At 38.8% G+C, this 21,489-nt stretch overlaps 1 protein-coding gene and 1 long non-coding RNA gene across 4 annotated transcripts in view; one reads left to right on the top strand and one right to left on the bottom strand.

Annotated features, from left to right (window-relative positions):
• The window catches only part of LOC122453648, a 32,321-nt gene that overhangs the window by 10,337 nt on the left and 495 nt on the right, over positions 1-21,489 (top strand). Inside the window, exons 2-4 of one of the 3 annotated variants that reach the window (XR_006273129.1) lie at positions 17,377-17,635; positions 18,363-18,493; positions 21,311-21,389. This is a non-coding gene — a long non-coding RNA (uncharacterized LOC122453648). Of the gene's footprint in view, positions 1-17,376; positions 17,636-18,362; positions 18,648-21,310; positions 21,390-21,489 lie in introns of those variants that run through there. The other 2 variants (XR_006273128.1, XR_006273127.1) reach the window with 2 other exon arrangements.
• The window catches only part of PDK1 (pyruvate dehydrogenase kinase 1), a 41,441-nt gene continuing 31,983 nt past the window's right edge, over positions 12,032-21,489 (bottom strand). The window contains exons 9-11 of the mRNA XM_043487729.1: positions 20,200-20,310; positions 16,934-17,047; positions 12,032-14,760 (exon numbers count right to left, since the gene is read on the bottom strand). Of these exons, the coding sequence (XP_043343664.1) occupies positions 14,620-14,760; positions 16,934-17,047; positions 20,200-20,310 (366 nt within the window). The 3' untranslated portion in view covers positions 12,032-14,619. The remainder of the gene's footprint in view (positions 14,761-16,933; positions 17,048-20,199; positions 20,311-21,489) is intronic.

Below are 21,489 nucleotides of genomic sequence, written 5' to 3'. Positions count from 1 at the left end.
TCCATAGCTTGAAAATGCTTTACATTAAAAAATTTTTTTTTATAAGTGGCAATATTCAATGTACAAAACTTCATGGTATCATTACTTGATAATACTGATATTAGTGGCTATCATTTATTGAGTACTGACTCTATGGCAGGAAATGTGCTAAGCATTTTACATACATTATCCCATTTAGTTCTAAAGACTGATGTCTAAACAATATTAACTCATGAATTAGTTAATTGTTCTTAAGAGTTTCAGCTTTAGCCAGGAAGTACATTAGCACTAGATCTGGAAATTGCTATCCTGCCTATATAACGAATGTGTTCATTCAAATGTTAATGTACAATGGTGGATCTTGGGAACAGAAATGTTACAGAGTTTATTAGCTTAGTCCAGTAAGTGTATACCATAAGGGTAATTATGAACTTTGTAACTACTTTATTTAGAGAAAGTACTATTTTCTCTAGGTGAAAAGAATCACATTTCTAACACGTGACTTGGAAAATTATGATAAATCTGTTTGATTTATACCATTTCCATTCATGTATTTCTTTTGAAATCTGAGTCAATGGATATGAAATACATTTTTCTTACGTAGTGTACCGTCGGGCCACTCAGAATGGCTATTCTCTTGCTCTCTGTACATCCCCTGCTTGACCAGCGCCTGGTGATCATGATTTCCCCTCCCATCCTGCCACCTACTGATTATTCTAGAATGACTCCACCTGCTAGTTTATTAAAGGGATACATCTGCCCTCGGGATGGTTGTGAGGGTTGTTAATCTGAGGAGATTTTAGGGACATGCCCTAGATGGTGATTTCCCTGGTAACTGATGAGCCAACCTGACCTCAATTCTGCCTGTAAATGATAGCTTCCTTACCCCCTACACCCACTAGTGAAGACACCATGTCCCGTCTGCCGTCTAACGTGGGATGTTGCCCCAGGACCTTTTGCTTCAGAGGTGGGTGGAAGATCCCCTATCCAATAAACCATTGATGGCTCAGTTGCCATCTCTGGGCACTTTCTTTGGTCTTGAGGCTGGGCAACTGCAAGGCTTGCAGGCCTTTGGGATGCAGCCCAATAGGGAGTATATCAAGAACAGGAAAAGTTGCCTGAGAGTGGGGTCAGCACTACTAACTCCCAAGGTATGGACCCCTGACTATTTGGAATGAGGTTGGATTTAGTCAAATGCTTTTCCTATCATTGATTTTTCTTCTTTAGCCTGTTTATATGGTGGATTATGTTGATTTTTGTTTTTTTAATGTTGAACTATGCTTGCCTGTGTGGAATAAATCCCACTTGGTAATGGTATATGAATTTTTTTTTTTTTTACAAATTGTTGTATTTGCTTTGCTAATATTTTATTGAGGATTTTGCATCTAGCTTCTTTTTTGTTCCTTCATTGCTGCACATGGCCTTCTTCCAGCTGTGGCAAGCAGGGGCTACACTCTACTTGCAGAACACAGGCTTCTCATTACGGTGCCTTCTTTTATTGTTAAGCACAGGCTCTGGGGTGCTTGGGCTTCAGTATTTGTGGCACATGGGCTTGGTTGCCCTGCCTGTGGCATACAAGATCTTCCTGGACCAGTGGAACCTGTGTCCCCTGTATTGGCAGCTGGACTTTCAACCACTGGACCACCAAGGAAGTTCCGCATCTAAGTTCTTGAGAGAAACTGGTGTAGATTGCTTTTTGTACTGTTTTTGTCTGGTTTTGGTATCAGAGTAATACTGGCTTTATAAAATGATTTGGAAAGTGCCCCCTTTCCTTCTATTTTCTGGAAGAGTATATAAAACATTAATTTGTTTATGTAAAACATACATTAATCTCTTTAAACATTTGATAGAATTTTCCTGTGGAACAATCTGGGCCTGGAGATTCTTTTTTTTTGGCTTTCAGATTACAAATTTCATGTTTAAAGAATCATGTAGATTAATTCATGCTGGTTGAGTTTTGATATTTTGTGGTTTTTCTCTGCTGTTTTTAAAGGAAAGAGGAAAACATTAAACAAGAGAGTCACATGTAATATGCAGATTTTACTAGTAATTTGAGACATTTGCAGAGTGTGAAGTATCTTCTACTTAGGATTTAACTATTATGGAGTTGTTAATCATGAATCTAAACCATTGCTAAGTGCAACATTGAGGGCCTTGTTTATTGGTTTTTCTTTCTTTCATCCCAAATTTCTGATTTTGTTGGTTCTCTTTTCAGATTATTGAAAGTAAATGATTCAATTTTTATGCAACTCAAACTCCAAGGTCCTTTCATACATGGATTCTAGAAAATAGAAGCATCTTCTGCTATTGAAATAATGCTCCAGATTGTTGTTGTTTAGTCACTAAGTCATGTCCGACTCTTTTCAAACCCTTGGACTGTAGCCCCCACCAGGATCCTCTGTCCATGGGGCTTTGCAGGCAAGAATACTAAAGTGGGTTGCCATTTCCTTCTCCAGGGGACTTTCCGGGCCCAGAGATCAAACTCATGTCTGCTGTGTCGGTAGGTGGATTCTTTACCACTGAGCCACCAGGGCAGCCCCAATACTCTAGCTACGTGTTTGTATTTTTACAGTTGTATTGGTCTCATACACAAATACAAATAGCAGGATAAACATGCCTTCCAATGATGATGAGCATTTAAGAAAATGCATGTATTCATTTTATAAACCCAGTATTCAAGAATGTTTCCTTTTTTACATCTCTGAATTGTTTGGGAGTATTTCTTCTGTGTGGTCTTGATTTATTGGGTGCATTGGCTAGTGTAATGCTGGCAGCAGTAACACTATAAATTGCAGTAAATCAAATTAACTTCATGACAATGCTCCTGGTAAAAGTTAATCAGAGAAAAATGTAAATTTTATTTCCTTTATTGAAAAGAAAATCTTGGATTATTTAATATGATACTTAATAGGGAAAAGGTCAGTTGTTTGAGTTATTGACGAGTGGTAAAATCAGTCTTTTACTTTGTTTAATTAAAGATACTTGATTAAAGAATTGCAATCTTCCCCCTTCTGAGACAAATAGAAGCTTCAGTTTGAAGGTGTTGTTTTCACTTAAGAATCATTTTCTAAAAATTTTGAGTGTACTTATCATAGTATTAAACAGAACACTATTGTAACTTTGTTTTGAATTCAACTGCTGCTATCTGCTGATTGGAAATTAAAAATGCATTTAGGGTGCTTTCAAAGGCACCCATTATTAACTTGATGAAACATAGGTCTGAGGCAAGAATATTTTCAGCTTTTATAATAACTCACAATAATCCATGATTTGGGACTTACATTCTTTTTTCATTATAGAAATTTAAAAGTATACATTTTAATGTGGTTTATGAAAATATCCAATTATCCATTGGATATCCAATATCCATGAGCCTCCAAATGTTCTAATAAAAAAAGAACCCAATCAACTGAGTGGCTATTCAATGATACTGGGAAAGAGAAATTTAATTCCATGACCTAGGAAAGCCATCTGAGGAGGGTGCTTTTCTTGTTGTCTTTTTAGGCCTAGTGCCTTTCATTAAGCCTGCTCTATAGCAGACACTCAAAAAATACATGTTCATTAAAGAGCAAATCATATTCACCTGGTTTCCCTGGTGGCTCAGACTGAAAAATCTGCCTACATGTGTGGGAGACACAGGTTTGATCCCTGGATCCGGAAGATCTCCTGGAGAAGGAAATGGTAACCCACTCTAGTATTCTTGCTTGGAGGATTCCATGGACAGAGGAGCCTGGCAAGCTACAACCCATGGGGTCACAAAGAGTCCAACACCACCGAGCAATTAACACTTTCACTTTCATATTCAAATAGCTTCTTATTTTTTCTCAAAAGGTCTAGGTGCCTCACACACAGATGAATTATATAATACAAAAGAATACTAATGACTTTAATCAAACAGAAGGAAATGGAACAAGCAAAAAAACAAATTCAAAATAAATTAAAAAACAAGTTTGGAGGTGGTAAAACAGCCTTTGATAAACATATGGATTTGGTTTCACATGGACAGACTAAAAATACAGTGACTCATAAACATGCAATTAAGTATTATGGAATTTTTGAATTGACATTTTTGCCTTAGGTATCTTACCCTCAAGTGAGTCAAGTATTAGCTAGGCTACGATAAGTAAACCTTAGATAATTACTGAGATTTTTGCTTTACACTATGAAAACTACATACCATCTCATAGGACTTGGACAACTATGGTCTACTACTGAACATAGCTCCTCTTCAAAAGTATTTTTTTCTAGATAATTGCCCAAGAAACATACTGGAGAGGATGTATACACTGGAAATGGTACACCATCCTGTCCTGAACTGAAAGTTGCAGATTCCAAATGTCAGTTGTCAATTCTTATTCTCTTTCTGGGAGATCCCCTTCTTTCTGCTCCCCATCCTTCACCTGCTACCTGCAAGGTCCTTAGAGTTGACTGCTGCCTAACCTGCTCATTTAGCGCTGGCCCTGCTGTGGCTAGACGTGGGGTCAGCTTCTACTTGGAGTGTGGCCAACCTCACTCCAAGTGCCGTACTCCTAGGTTCACCGTCACATGCTGCTGGGGAAGAGCACTTCATTCCAGTAGTCAGAATGAACATAGAGCCTGGCGCCGTGGGCAGACTATAGCCTCAGTGATGACACTGCCAACGCAATGAGAGTTGGCTTGCCTCAGGCTAACACTGCATCTTATGTTTGTTTGAGGCAAACCCAGGAATGCCAAGATAACCAGGGGCATGTCGAAGCCATCATTCTTGACTGGGTCAAACTACATCTTGGAGAAAAGTATGAACAGCAGGGATTTGAGAAAGAACTATACACATAACTTACCCAATTACATTTTCACAATTGTTTGATTGTATTTCCAAACACAAAAAAATTTTTAAAATGCACTTACTATGTTAGATTTTGAATTTAAAATGGACCCAAAATGTAAGCATATCGGTGTTAGTCTTTGGCTGGTTTAAAACATTCCTCTTGGGGATAAAATATCCACAAACAAATCTAGACACAAACTGTTCTATAGGATTTACCCTTGTATATTTTCAAACTTTATGTAATTTACCACTGCAGAAAATGATTCTAGGATAAGCTCCCAGGAAAAATATCGCAAATCTTACTACAAAACTGACATGAGAAAGAAACCACCACTGCTTAATAGCGCAGGGCTTCCTTTAGGGTGATGAAAATGTTTTGGAACTAGAGAGAAGTGGTGTTTGTACAGTGTTTGGATGCCACTGAATTACTTTAAAATGGTTAGTTTTAGGTTATATGAATTTCACCTCAGGAAAAGAATGTAAAAAGGACAACGACAAAAGGAAAGAGGAAAAAATCGCCACCATGTTCTGCCACCTGTGAGCACTAAAATCTAGAAACTTGATTTTCCTGCCACATGAACACCAATGCCATTTCACAAACATGATCCTTGCAACCACGATGCCCTCTGAAGGGCAGACAGACTTGCCATGATTCACAGCGGCATATGGGACATCGCGGAGAGCTTGTTTCTTCACATTTCTTAGTGCAGGCTTTCTAATCGCTAACACACAGGTTACTGTCTGTCTTCTAGCAGCAAAGTAGACTTGAGGAAGCACGACCCATAATATGGAGATTTAGTAAACTATAGAAGGCCATTCAAGAGATGGTATGACTGTATGACTTACTACATCCTCCTTGCTGTGTAGATGTCATGGATACTGACTGAGAATTTAAGCCTAAGAGAGAGGAGATCTCAGCACCTTTTATCAGAAGACCAGGCAAAAGCTTGGTTTCATAACAACACCATTTCCTTGAGGGGGGGAGGTCATTATACTACAGTCAATATTATTTGGAGTATATACTCCATCACTTGTTAAATTGGCCTGTGTTCTTCTTCCCGGCATTTCACAGGAAGTATGCTTAACCATTGACCTATCTTAGAGGGGGCACCAGAGATGCCACCCATGAAGTTATCCACAAAATTAAATGTTTTTATCTATTTTTAATGGGAATGTAGCTGATTAAAATATTAGATTAGTATTAGGCACACAGCAAAGTAATTTGTTATATATATTTTCAGATTATTTTCCATTATAGGTTATTACAAGATATTGAATAGAGTTCCCTGTGCTATACAGGGTAAATCCTTGTTGCTTATCTATTTTATGTGTAGTAGATCATATCTGTTAATCTCATACTCACAATTTATCCATACTTCCCTTTGCCCTTCAGTAATCCTAAGTTTAGTTTCTAGTTTGTTTGGGTTTTATATATAGATTTATCAGATTCAGGTTGATGTATGGCAAAAATCACCACAATATTGTAAAGTAATTAGCCTCTAATTAAAATAAATTAATTTTAAATATTAAAAGGTATTATTTTTTAGATTCCACATGTGTTGTTTATTTTTCTCTGACTTTCTTCCCTTAGTATGATAATCTCTAGGTCCATTCATGTTGCAGCAAATAGCATTACTTCATTCTTTCTTATGGCTGAGTAATATTCCATTGCATGTATACCACATCTTAAACCACTCATCTGTTGATGGGTACTTGTGTTTTTTTCATATCTTGGATATTGTAAATAGTGCTGCTATGAACATTGGGGTGAATGTATCTTTTCAAATTAGAGAATTAGAGTTTTCTCTGGATATATGCCTGGGATTGGGATAGCTAGATAATATGGTAGCTCTATTTTTAGTTTTTTAAGGAATCTCCATGCTGTTTTCCACAATGGCTGCACCGATTTACATTCCAACCAACAATGTACAAGGGTTCCTTTTCCTCATACCCTCTCTGGCATCTAATTATTTGTAGATTTTTTGATAGCCATTCAGGTCAGTGTTATGTGATGCATCATTGTGGTTTCGACTTCCATTTCTCTAATAATTAGTGATGTCAAGTGTCTTTTCATGTGCCTGTTGGGTATCTGTATGTCTTCTTTGGAGAAATGTCTGTTTGGGTCTTCTGCTCATTTTATGAATACATTGGGTTTTTTGATATTGAATCATTTGAGCTGTTTGGATATTAACCACTTGTTGGTTGCATCATTTGCAAGTATTCTCTCCCATTATATAGGTTGTCTTTTCGTTGATGGTTGCCTTTGGTGTCATATGGCCTCAGACACATAGCCAACATGACACTCAACAGAGAAAAGCTGAAAGCCTGTCAGCTATAGTGTGGAGTGGGCTGGTGCTAAGGCCTGGCTGCTGTGGCTGGGAATGGAGGTGATTGTGCTACCACTTGGGACTTAAGCTGCCTGCACACAGGCCTCTCCCAAGACCTGACCTCCCCAGATCTGGCTTCAAGTTACAGTGTGGGCTGGGTGGCACTGGAGAGCTCCCACTCATAGTGTGAAACAAGCCATATGTATTCCTCTCCAGGGACTGTCTGCCCAGAGATATGCATGGCACTGCCCTATGTGTGGGCTGACAAAACCCCCCACCACGTGCCCTGACAGTGGGTTCCAATGCTGGACTGTCCCCACTGTGCATGCGCTGACACGGGGCCCTGAGGTTCAGCCTGAACCACACCCCAGGCCCTGCAGGCTGTCTCCACACTTAGACAGAGTCCTATCCCAGGGCCTCTCTGCTGAAGACTTAACGTCTACCTGCTCTCCATTCTAGCGGCCCTGCTCCACACACCTCTGGGACTGAGAAGGGTGGTGAGGTGGCAGCTGTCAGCGCTGGTCTCTCTCCACTGTGATTGCTGGCAAGGCAACATGTACACACGCCTTGCAAGCAGAGTCTGGGCCACTCCAGTTTCTTTGACCCACAGACCTCGCAGCAGGCAAGGGGACTCCCCAGGGCGAGAGCCTGCCCATGTGGACCTTCCCTGCTCACAGATCCCTTCCAGGGGTGCGGATCCCAACCTGATGCCTTTTATTTTTTTGGTCCTATCCAGTTACACGAAAATCTTTTTTCAGCTTTGGTTGTGTAAGTGGTCTTTTGCCAGCTTTCAACTGGTTTTATGAGAGAATTGTTCTACATGGAGCTATATTTTTGATGTGTTTAGGGGGGTAGGTGAGCTATAGGTCCTCCCACTGCACCATCTTGATGCTCCCTCCCCTAAGTGGCTTTATATCTATAAAAATATAGAATTTTATGCTCACACAGAGTATAATCTGGCTCACAGGCTTTGGGCTGAAATCTTGAACCTCTTATACTTGCTTAATAATGTCATCTCCTGTCTGTCATTTTGGAGATGAGTGGCAGAGGGTATCAGAGATGAGTGCCCCAGATGATGCTTGGATAAAGACATAATCAATATAAACCTCCATTCTCAGTTAAAGCAGAACTAGAAAAGTAGTCTGATCATACCAACTTGTGGTACAAGACAAGAAAATTCAAACAGCCCTGGGGTGAGACAGCAAAATGATACTGTTGATCCCTCCCAAGTGAAGTAAACAACTGGTAGTCAAGGAGGAGAGGGCTAGAAAGAAAGGCATGGGCAACTTCATGGCAGCCCAACAGTAGATTGGACATGCTGCTGTTTACTCAATTATGAACCACATCAAGGACCAAGTTAACACAGATGGAACTATCTTATTCTGCTATGTCTAGTCCTCAGTAAAACCCCAGAAGGCATGATTTGTTTTGAGGGGATATACTTGAGATTTGAAGGGTGAAATGTATGAGCAGGGAACAACTGGAAAGAAAAATATTTTTAAAGGATATAGTTCCAAAAATTAAATGTTTAATTCTAATGAAATATGTTAGAATCTGTATGCTGAAAACTACAAAACACTGAAAGGAACCAAAATCAATCTAAATAAATTGAGATGTATTATGTTCATAGACTGACAGTATCAATGTTGTTAAGATGGAAATTTTCCCCATATTGATCTACAAATTTAACACATCACAACCAAAATCTCAGTATGAATTTTCCAGATACTGATTTTAATATCTTTTCCCATTAACAGTGACAAGAGCATCAGTTTTCTAACCAAATTATAAACAAAATCTCCTTTACCATACCCTTAGCAGTTAACGACTTACAGGATAGTCATGTATTTGACTATGCTAACTCATTGCAATCATCTGCTGCATTATTGCAAAACACTAATGAAGTGCTCCAGTCACAGATATGAGGTATTATTAGCTGACCTTGATGTGTTATTCCAGGACACACATCCTGGAGACTGAACCACCATCTAGGTTCACCAGAGAAACTATCACTTGGACCTTGCTTAAGGGGCCATCCCAAGTTCTCTTTGCCCCATCATTGCTGAAAAGTGCCACAGCTTTAAGGATTGGGTCCATGCTTACCACCACCAGAAGACAATGGGATGCTAGTGGAGTTGCTATTATTTCCTGTTATCTCTTATAGGGTCCATGACTCTCCTATGAAACGGATATGAAGATAAACATTACACACGAGACTCACTTCCTTGCATTAACTGGGACTTTCATTACTTACATGTTCCACTGGGTAAGATCCTTAAAACTGAGATTTCACCAAAAATAAGTTAACAAATAGAAATAGGACTTCAAGTTCATGGGTATACCCCACTAAGTACTCCAGATATCAGGAATAGATCACTCCTAGTCCTTCTTAACACTCTAAGAATCAAATTACTAGCTATATCTGACTCCCTACTCATACTTCAACCAGTTTAACCTCTCCAGTTGGTCCTTTTGGATGCTGAGCAGTTTATCCCACAGGCTTTAAAATTGTTGCTATTAAAAGTGTGGTCTGCGGATCAGCAGCATCAGTATTACCTAGAAGCTCGTTAGAAATGTAGAATCTCAGACTTCATTGCAGAGCTAATGAATGAGAATCTGTTTTCCCAAGATTTCCAGGTGATTCACGTGTCCATTAAAGTTTGACGGGCATTGCTTACAAGGACTTAGCTCTACCTTCCCATTGGCTAACTAAGTCCTTGTGAAGACATATTGGGACCCAGTAACAATAATCAAGGTCAACTGTGCACCACAGAAAATGAACTATCACCAAACTAATAATTGTTCCTACTGGTTATTTTGTTGGTCACTGAGGGTCCCTTTTGAGATGAAAGGGAACTTTTTCTCCAGAATTTAATTTGCCACTCCACAGCTAGAGAGGGTTGGCTTTATCAAACAGATTCATTGATGAGCTCTAATAGTTTCCTGGTAGCATCTTTAGAATTTTCTATGTATACCATCATGTCATCTATGAAAATTGACAGTTTTACTTCTTTTCCACTTTGGAGTCTCTTTCTTTCTTTTCCTGATTGCTGTGGCTAGGACTTCCAAAACTAGGTTGAATAAAAATGGCAACAGCGGACCTTCTTGTCTTGTTCCTGATCTCAGAGGATATGCTTTTAGCTTTGCACCACTCACTGAGAATGATGTTAGCCATGGGTTTTTCGTGTATGTTCTTTATCATGTTGAGGTATGCTCCCTCAATGTCCATGTTCTGGACTTTTACCATAGATGGGTGTTGAATTGGGGGAAATTTTCCTGCATCTACTGAGACGACCATATGATTTTAGTTCTTCCAGTTTGTTGATGTGGTGTATCATACTGATTCATTTGCGGGTATTGAAAAATTCTTGCACACTTGGGATAAAGCCCACTTGATCACGGTGTATGACCCTTTTAATACATTGTTGGCTTTATTGGCTAGTATTTTACTTTTGTGTCTATGTTCATCAGTGATATTGGCCTGAAATTTTTTGTGGTATGGGAATTTTATAGTTTTGAAGCACTGACAATATTCTATGTGACAACTGTAGCACATTGTCTTGATTTGTCTTGACTCATCCACTTGCAGAAAATAACTGAGTGAATGCAACATTCAAATGGAAGCTCTCTGGTTGACCTTAGTGGGATGAACATTGTATAGTTTTGCTTAAAAATCTCCTAACAAAGTAAAAGATAGCTGCCACTATTCCTCAGTATAAATAACAGCTTTTCCAAGACAAGAAAAGACAAGTTTTGCAGCAAAAACTGGCAATCTTGCCCCAGGATGAAGGGACTTAAGACACACATTCCAAACTCCACGAAAATGGAACCTCCATTCTGAACATAATATAGTTGGACTAATTATGATATTGGCACCAGTGAGGAAAAGTGTTAATAGTAATAATAATGATGATAATATATTGTTTACTATTTGATAAGCACATGCATATATGAATACAGACTAAATCTCATGTTATACAATTTTCAAAAACTGGCATTCTTGTCTCTTACGTTAGAAGCCTATGGTTAATGACTGCTGAAGGAATGTGCAGAGCGTGTGGTACGATATGCCTAATTCTCTCCACATGTGCAGTAGAACAAAAGGTGCAGGAGTGTAAGAATGCCAGGACCAAGCAAACCAGTGGTGTATTCTTTTTCGATATATATAAAGTCCTTCACACCACATTTTTTCAAGTGCACTGGGTTTAACTATAAGAAAAGTCATTTGGGGGGCCAGAAATGAATCATATACAGTATGCTGAAAAAAAGTTTCTTCAAGAAAAGCTGTTGGCAAACCAGCATAACACAACTCTCATTGCTCATCTGTTAAAACTTCACAGTTATGGCACAGAAGTTGAAGGTACAGGTTGAAGTTGTTTGACTTGTTTTTTGGCTTCCTCTCTGACTGGCTGCTCACAAGGCCACAAAGGGCCCATAACACTAGTAAGTCTTTCCCCTGGTCTTTACTTACACAGTCCTATTATGGAACTTGTTGGTTTCAACAATGAAGGGACGATTGATGGTCATATCCCATCAATCAGGAATGGGACAGGGACCTATCTTGGATTAAAGGAGTTTAATTCGGACTTACAGCTGGTACAGAGGGCAATGCTGGTTAAATTAAGCCTTTTCCTACACACTTATGCTGTGAAAAGCTATTAAAAGTGTACACTCATATAACCTCTTAAAAAATCACATGGTGGAAAATGTTTGTTTACGTAGTAAGTTAGTCATCTGTAGATGTGTGGATAATGGAAATCTAGCATAACTCAATCCATACGAACTCTACCACTTGCTCTTGCCATCAGAATACACACATTGGAAATCTCAGTTCAAAACACTCCCTCTACCAAGTGTAGTGAGGGGCAGTATGAGCCAGCTACCTGCGACTTCTTGTATATTTACAAAATGCTGACTCTTGATGATGAAAGAGACCTTTATTTTTAAAACAAGTATATTTTTAAAAACCTAAATTGGGTCACTTTATTTTCAGGTTAAGAGTTGATCCATGTTTTCAATTTATTGCCATACACAAATCATTTTATAAAAAATAATAGGGTAGACTGCCACTTCAACATCTTCATGTAAAAACTTCACAGTGCAAGAAAGTGATTACTAATAAGTATGAAGACATCTAAAGCCAGCTGATATTTTAATTATAGGGCAGGATATTTTTTTGTGATTCTTTCTAAAAAATGTTGGCACACTCATTAAATGCCCAGGTTACAAAAAATCATTTAGTATCACTTCTTACCCTTCAGTATATTTTTAAAATCTACATAGCATCATAATAAATGCTGGTGGGAAACAGAGTGTAAGACTCTAAAAAACTTCTCAGGTAGCACAGTAATTTAAAACCAACTAGGAGAAAGCATCCCCCTCCCCAAATACTTTTGTATGTGATTTTCTGTCCCTTAACCACAGTAACAAAGTAAAAAATCATTATACCTTAAAAAGAAGCTAAAAAGGAAAAGATTTCACTTCTCCTTTGAAAACACCACTTCTTACCTCTTAAAGAGAGAAATTTTCACTTTGTGTGTGTTGGGGGGAGGGTTGTTTCATAAAAATATCAAGTTTATGTCAGTTGTACAAATATTTCATTTAGGAAAGAAAGGGAAGCTTTGATTCAGAGGATTTTAAAATATTTCATCACTACAAGAAAAGTGTAATTTTAAGCTAAAAAATTGTAACACATTGAACTAACACAAATCATCCACTGGCATATCCTATTGTTTCTCATAAAATGCATAATTAAGGAGTAATAGGTCAAAGATCTTTTCCCAATGTTCGGTCACATTAGCTTACCAGCCCTGGACAAACCCCACACACCTGGAACCTCAAGATCCTCCTCTCTTACCTGAGGATCCCGGGCTAACAGCCCTTTAACATCCCTTCCCATTTACAAATTTGTGTAGAATTGTTAAGCTTACATAATCCTTTTGAGAATGAGGTGTTTCAACTTGCATTTTCCAGAAAAATTTCCCCATTTAAGTATTGTAGCTGTTCTTTTAACATTTAAAATCTTACTTTAAAATTTATTCTCAATGTATTTCCCTGTCACCTTGAAAGATGAAGGAAGACTAACAACTTAAGTCTGGCAGCATCCTGGTCTCCTAGGCTAGGTAGCTGACGGTGATTGGCAGATATTGCTTGATACCTGACTCCATCAGGGCAGCTCTGGGCCATACTCTGAGTCTCAAAACGAAGATGATACCACCTGTTTGGTATTTCTTAAGCCCGACAGAGTTATCATTATATACCAGATATACCAAAAATTTGTATACTACAAATTACCATATGAATGCAAATGATTTTTTTGATAAGCCCAAGGTGCCTTCTTTCCTGATGAATATAGATATCCTGATAAAGTATAGATAGATAAGTTTTATAACAAGTTTTTCGTCAATACTTATGCATTTATGGTTTTAATCCTTTGGTTCCGTGACTCTTCTCCTGTTGTCAACCTGTCTCCTGCTTCTAATTATGCTTCTAATTGCAACATTTTGTGTCTCTTAGAGTCCAGAAGTCTGACCTTTCCATAGAAGAAAACCAAAACCTAAAGATCTATTGCTTTAGCAAATGTGGTATCATCATTACTCACTTTAAAAGTGTGATTTTCTAACTAGGCAAGGCATCAGACTCATCTAGGAAGTGTTTTAAAAATTGAGATTTCTGGGCTATGGCTACAGAGTCTGATTCTGTATGTCTAGAGTAGGACCCAGAAAAACCTTCTCAAAAGCTCCCCTAGGTAATCTCAACAATCATTAGTATAGTTTCTAGGACTCAATGTTCTGCCCTCAATTTCTTAAATTCAATTTAGAATTTTAGCAGCCGGTCATTTTTAGTACAAAAATTTTCCACTGCATTAATCGTAAGTACATTCAAAGTAGACTGCCCATGATCTTGGCTTAACTCCATAGGAAACTAGTCATTACAATCCTTTGCAATAAAATTAAAAAATGATGAATTAACTTCAGAGTGAAGACAATGCATGTAGATGCTGAAAGGTGGCTGGTTCTACACTTACAGGGTGCCTGTTTGTTGCCTTAATCATAGTCTGAGGATCATTCTAATTGCATCTGTCGTTACTAAATAAAATCTGGCAGAACTCCTCTAAAACAGAAAAATGGCTAACCGGCTACTCCATATTAAGGAACTGCTTCTAGTAGACATAAAAGTATTTTTTAAAAAACAACCACACAGCTTCCTGTAGAAATGCATTTTCATGCTTCTGAAGTCTACTGTAAAGAGAGAGTTGACCAAAACTACTGTTGCTTAAAAATATGTTCAATTAACTGTGAAAATATAGGTGTAAAATAGGTACAACTTCGTCCTTTACGAGATTCAACAAGTGTAAATGAAATTAATCTTCCACCTATTCTACCTATCCAAATAGTTAACTGTGAACACGACGCACGAAGTATTTGGTATAACGTGGTTCTGATACCACCCCTTCCAAATTTAATAAAAAGCCACATCCGGATTTTTCAGGGGTCCCAAGTGTGTCTAGGCACTGCGGAATGTCGTCATGTCTTTTGGTTCTCGGCTGGGGACACACCAGTCGTCAGCCTCGTGGTTGGTGTTGTAATGCTTCCAGGCAGCTTTGTTATACACCGGGAGTCTTTCTATTGATTCTGTTGACAGAGCCTGAGAGGAAAAGCAGGAGCTAAGTCAGGCACTTTTTGGGGAATCCATTATTTGAGAAAAATCTACAATGGCAAAAATTTTACTACAAATTAAACCATACTCTATATTGGATTTGTATTTTATCAATCATAAAACCATCTACATACAGTTTAAAACAGAGCACACATTTGAAACGTGCTACTTACTAAAAGCTTATGGCAACTGCTGAGTGTGCATGTTGAGTTTATTGCATGCAGTAATTCTCTCACCAGCCTAAAAGTTGCTGGTTTGGAGTTTTACACAAGTGTGACAGACATTCTTATAAAATTTGATCAACAGAAGTTGAAAAAGTCAGTTAAGTATAAAAGCATAAAAATTCACATAGGTACCTTAATATATGTAATGTAAAAGCATTTAATGAAATCTGGGTTTGAGCCTGTGTCTTTTCCTACCATTAAAGTCACCAATTTTAGTTAGAGCATATGTGATTTCCACATCATGCATAGCTGACCCTCAGTATCACTCCCCACCCTACATGGATACCAAAAGCTGCCGATGCTCAAGTCCCTTATATAAAAATTGTTGCAGTATCTGCATATCATCTACACACATCCTCCTGGACCCTTTAAATCATCTCAAGATTAACTAGAGTAGCTAACACAATGTAAATGCTATACATATACAATAAATATTATGTAAATAGTTGCTGATGTGCAAGAAAATCAAGTTTTGCTTTTTGCAATGTTCTGGTATTTTTTTCTTCAAATATTTTTGATTCATGCTTGGATCTATACAGAACTTGGGGATAAAGAGGGCAGACTGTATTTTCATATTTCCAACATTATTGCCATTAAGTCACTGTTCTATTTCAGGTTCCTGTGTATCACTGAGATAAACTACGTTCCTCATTATCTTCAAATTAGGATAAGTTGTTAAGATTTTAACTTTAAGCAAAAAGTATTCCCTAAGATGTAGAAAATATTAAACTAGAAGTTTCATTCCAATAATGGTAAGGAAGGACCTTAGTTTTAATTATTCTGTAAGACCTCCTGTATTCTATTTTTTTCCAAAATGGAGCTAAAAATCTTTCACCTATACTTTTATTTTTTTATGCCAGAACTGCCACAACTCCTTGATCTATAACAAAAACAAACAAAAACATTATATTTGATGATAAAAAGGGCAACATGAAGGCAATATTTTTAAGTTCCTCACAAATGAGATGGTTAAGAAAGAAAACTATTATCTTCAAAGAACTTATTTTCAGACAAATTTACTTTTTCTAATGTAAAGTCTTCAGCATTTCCTATCAAATAGGTGCCATCTAGTGGCCAGAATAAGAGTTAACTAGAGTCACTAAAAATGGAGGTACCTACCACCAGTCCGCTGCTGAGCTAATCCAGCACACTGGTGGGGCTGAGGGCTTTCTGTCCCTGTAATATTTGCTGATGTGTCAGATAAACACATCCCAGGTGAGTCTGCTTCCACAGGTGAGCTGTATGCCTACCAAGGATCACCTGCAATTGTTCCTAAATTTGTTACTATACTTAAATCTGTCACTGTTACTTAATCGAAGTACTGCTTTTAACCAAGCACACAAAAATGCAGGGGTGGCGTGGGGGGAAGGTTCTCTGAAAACTGAGATGACGTTTCATAAAGACTCATGAAGGGAAGTTCTATAAAAACTGCTCTCAAAAAAAGAGAAGACAACTGTAAGGAACTGCATAAAAATCAGTTAATGATTATGCACTTGGCTGTTTCTTTGATTAAAGAAAGCAAAACAATGTATTGTAGGTATAGCTTCTGTAAGAAAGACAATTAAAACTTCAATCTGAAGACCCATATGCAAATGAAAGGCCTTAGCAAGTATATCAAAGACTGGTCAATCAATGTCCATTTAAGCATCTTAAATTACAAGTTTAATTTTAACATAACTTTTGACTGCCCACTTTAACCCAATTTTTCTTCTACTAACAATCACGGTACTGATCACTATGGGTAAGAGTATTTCTTTCCCACAAAGAGATCATTTGTCAAAACAGATGAGAGCCTTGTTAAAAAAAAAGAAACAAAACACATATGTTTGCATTTTAATAGCATGAGGTAGAAGAAAGTCTCATTACAGTTAAATACTGGTATCTTACAATCAAAAAGTCCAGAAGTGCCATTAAGTCCAGAAGACTATGGTCTTTACCTTAATGTAAATGACTGCATCTGTCCCATAGCCCTCTAGGGAATAGAGCTTTAGGTCTCCTTGGAAATACTGCGCATAAAGGCGTGATATGGGCAATCCATAACCAAAACCAGCCTGTTTGAGAAAAATGAAATTTTATTCAGAGAGCCACACACTGAAATACTTTTCTAGTTAAAATAAATGCTACTGGAGTATCCCAGGGCTATTAAGAGCCTGCATCTAAAAGATCTGTTAATAGTCAAGTAGTAAAAGTGATCAAGCTGCAGCCTAGTTGAGCACTGTATTAGATGGCTTCCCTCTGGTCATTTGAAATTCCTCTTTTTCCTGTAGAACAACTTGTGGGGGTCTAGAAAAAGGATGCTTCTCTCTTCTTTACTGGCCTGCTCCAGAGTATCCCTATAGTGCTTTCAGCGATATAATTTAAAACATGTTCTCTCTTTCAGGAGCAAGAGTAGAAGAATACCTGGTGGCAACCTAACAGATACATCTCATGACTTCATACTATGAATTCCAGCCTGAGTTCTGAACCTGGAGAGATCCCTAATAGGTCTACTCTCTTAATACTCACTGACAGGTCATCTCCCCCACTTAAAAATCTTCAAAGCACCCCAACACCCACTGACCCTCACCATCTCCAACCCACTGCCTTGAGATAAAAATCCAAGCTTCTAAAAGAGAGCTTTCGAGATTTAACAAGATCAGGTCTGTGCCTCCCACTTTCCAGTCCAGCTGAAGTAAACCTCCTGCTCCTAAGTTCCTCAAGCACATCATGTTATTTTTCACAGCTGTGTCTTTGCTCATTCTGTTCCCAGTATCTGGAATGGCTTTTACCCGGATAAATCCTATCAATTCTTTAATATGAAGCAGAACATTTGGATAAGTGTTAAAAAAAAAAAAGGTTTCTTTATCACCAACTCAGGTGTTTAATGACATTTCATATAATAGTTTAGTGAAGAGTGTATGTGATTCCAGAATTGGTGCAATAGCACCAAACAAATCCAGGCTCTGGCCTTATCTACCTCCACCATTTTTTACTTGACTTCTTAAACCAGAGTTTCTGTTTGCCCCTCCAAATAAACTAGCCATTCTCCACATTTCCCCTTGTCCTGGGAGGCTGACCTGAATTGATGTGGGTGGGTTTCTGTGCCCTCCGCTTCTGTGTCTAGCCAATGGGGAACCCAGCAGGGGTTCGCAGGGAGCCATTCAGGGTCATCACCCCCTTCTCCTGGGCGGGCTAGGCCCTGGGGAGTAAGCAGCTGCTCTCTAACACTCCCTTCTGGGTTCTGCTGACTTCTCCCTCAGTCAGGTGGCGACAGCTCTGCTGCTGCTAGCCTGGATTCCTGTACTATCCCATCCCTCTTTCTGTAATTAGTCTCTTTATAGATAAGCCTTCCATGAATTATCATAATTTGAACTATCTCTTTCCAAGTGAGACTCTGACTGATACATTAGCTGGTTCCATTTCTGCATGAGCAGGTGGCTCAGGATCCCGCAGTACCTGATCTACTTCATCACTGCCTCTCCCTCAACCACACACCTGCGGACCCCTCAGGCTTCCCTGTAAGTAGTTGGAAGAAACTAAGTTTTGTCTAACTAACGCTAACTAACACTGTGGGCTTGGCCCACTGCTGGGTCTGCACAGCGTCCCACACCAGCCAAAAGCGGACTGCCCTGTCACTGCAACCTCTCAGGGCCAGGCCCGAAAGACAGGACTGAAAGCAGATCCTACCAGTGGGTGGAACTCGGAGTGGAACACCTACATGGACCACGGGCAGCGGCAAATGGGCTGGCTGGTCAGAGACTTGGAAAGAACAAAACTGGATAACTGACGAGGAAGAGGGAAATGTGGATAGTCCTTTTTGAATGGGCTTACGGCATGAAGACACTCTGTCCACGCAGATGCGCACCTGAAGGCACCCACGTGAAGACAGCTCTCAGTAATCAGTGTGACCTGATGGCTGCCCCAGTGCTTGCTTACTGGTCCACTTACAAAGGGGTCATGAGAGCAGGAAGGAGGCTCTGTAAAAGCTCAACAACAGGCTTACTCTCGGGAAGGCTGCAGAGGTGTGTGGGCAGCCTGTGTCATGTCAATCCTCCTGTTTTTCTTAGAAATTCATATAAATCTTGCATCCTAAACAACAACACTTACACAGCATCTACTATGCACCAGGTACTGTTAAATAATGTGCTTACATATATTAACTTCATCTTCACAATAATTCAACCTTTAAGGCTGGGGAAACTGTGGTACTGAAGGGTCAATGATATTCCCACGGCTGAACGGCTAGGATGTGGTGGGGCTGAGGACGGAGCAGTTTTAAGTTTAGAGTCTGGACGAGGACGCTCTGCTGCTCTCCACAAAAACTCTACAAAATCTGTTTACTACAAAAGGAGCATATCCCTTTTCTCCACTTCTTAGAGTAAAACCAGAATCTAAGAAGACACTCATGTTTATTTCACCTTCTCTGTCCTTGGGCACATGGATGCCTACCCATATCTCAGCTAGAGCAATCATTTAAAAGGTTTGGTAAGACATCTGTGCTGTTTAACTAGAATGTGCCGTGCAGTTTGAATGAAGTCCTTTCAGTGACTTCCTAGGAAAGAGTCTAAAATAAACCCATCTTAGACTGTTTTTTTCATCATATTACAAAATAATTCCAGTGTATATGCCAGAGAACCTTCAAAGCCTGGAACAACAAGAGTTTTGGGTGAGAGATTTGGCAAAGCACTTTTCTGAGGGTTGGAGGACCAGGACTGAGTCCATTCAAAAGCGAATCTTACTAATCTGAAAAGAGGTGACTGATTTTTTTTTTTTAAAGCCATCAACACAATTGTTATTTGAGCCACAGGCGATTAAACTGATTAGAACTCTAGTATTACTTCTGGGCCTCAAATATGTAGTCTTTCTAATTACAAGTACTTGAGGGGAAAAAAAAATACTAAAGATTGAATCAGTGTTGACAAAATACTAGTAAAGCTGGTAATTTAGACTTCACATTAGTAACAGTATATCAAAATGTGGTTTACCACATGGACACTACTGACCCACCACTATCAAGCTTGGCAATAAGAACTCTAAAACCCTTATCATTTTAAAAAAAGCATTTCAAAAGCTATAAATTTAGGGGAAAGTGTTGTTGCTGTTTTTCTCTAATAGCTTCCCTTCATCCTGTTTGTGAACCCCACACAATGGCTTACTGATTTATGTGGTAACCTCTATTTTACCAAGTCACAAAAACCCACTTCACGACTTTGTGGTCACACACCAGGGGCACTGCTCGGGACGTCTCCATGCGAGGCCGGGGCGCAGTGGAGTACATGTAGTTAAAGAGTCGGTCAATCTTCCTCAGAGGAACACCACCTCCTCGGTCACTCATCTAGGAAGAGAAAGGATTATGCCCTGTGACCAAGTCCAAGAAACAGCAAAACATCCATGCATGCGGTGTCACCATTTAACTGTGGCTGACGAGCCCTGCTTTTCAAAATGAACACCAGGCGATCCAAGTTACAAACATAAACATTTCCCCCACTGCTGGACTTAATCCCTGTGATACACAGAATTTTAAGATATAAAGAACTCCACTGTGATATAAATTTTCAATGCTGTTGTTTAGTGGCTAAATCATGTTTGGCTCTTTTGCAACCCCATAGACTGTAGCTTGCCAGGCTCCCCTGTCCATGGGCTTCTCTAGGTAAGAATATTGGAGTGGGTTGCCACTTCCTTCTCTAGGGGATCTTCCCAGCCCAGGGATTGAACCTGCATCTCCCAAAAGAGATGGGTCACATGCTCTACCACTGAGACACCTGGGAAGCCTGCTTTCAATGCTGTGGTTTTGTGTAATTACTGCAGTCACACTAAAGATGCAGGACACAATAGGGAACGGGTTTAGCTTATCTTGGATAACAACAAATTTGTAATTCCTCTCTGACAGGCAGTTTGGCAACCCTATTAAACACGCATGTACCCTTTGACCCAACAATGTTTATCTTAAGAAAATTATGAGAAAAGCATGCAAAGTATGTATGAGAATATCCATCACAGCACTGTGTAGAACAGCTAAAACTGGATTATCACCTAAACAGGGGGCTATTTAAGTAAACTAATATACATTCTAAAATAGAATACTATCTTGCCATTAAATATTACGTAGAACTACATGTATTGGCATGGGATGTTCATAAAATATTGTTAAGTAGCAAAAAGATGGAGAAGCATTTATAACATTCTAATTCCATAAAAATTACAGAAGTCTATGAATAAATACAATTTTATTTCAATGGAATTATAAGTGATTTTCTTCTTTGGGGGCTTTAGTTTCTTAATTTTTTCCCACAATTACTTCTATTATTGTAAAAAAGTATAATTTTCATTTTCAGGGAGGAAAAAATAGAACCATTTCATTGTGTTTTAAGAGTCTCATCAATTTCACAGCATAGTCTCCCAGACAACTTTCTGGTGAGTTATAAAGGACACAGTTTTTTGTGTTGTTCTTATGTCCTTTTCCAACTCAAATCATACGCTATACTGAATTTGGTAATTTATTTACAGATTGTCT

Source organism: Cervus canadensis, chromosome 15 (genome assembly GCF_019320065.1).
Source record: "Cervus canadensis isolate Bull #8, Minnesota chromosome 15, ASM1932006v1, whole genome shotgun sequence".
NCBI classification, from domain to species: Eukaryota; Metazoa; Chordata; class Mammalia; order Artiodactyla; family Cervidae; genus Cervus; species Cervus canadensis.
The sequence above is the reverse complement of the archived record's forward strand: the minus strand, read 5'-3'. Positions and strand labels throughout refer to the sequence as shown.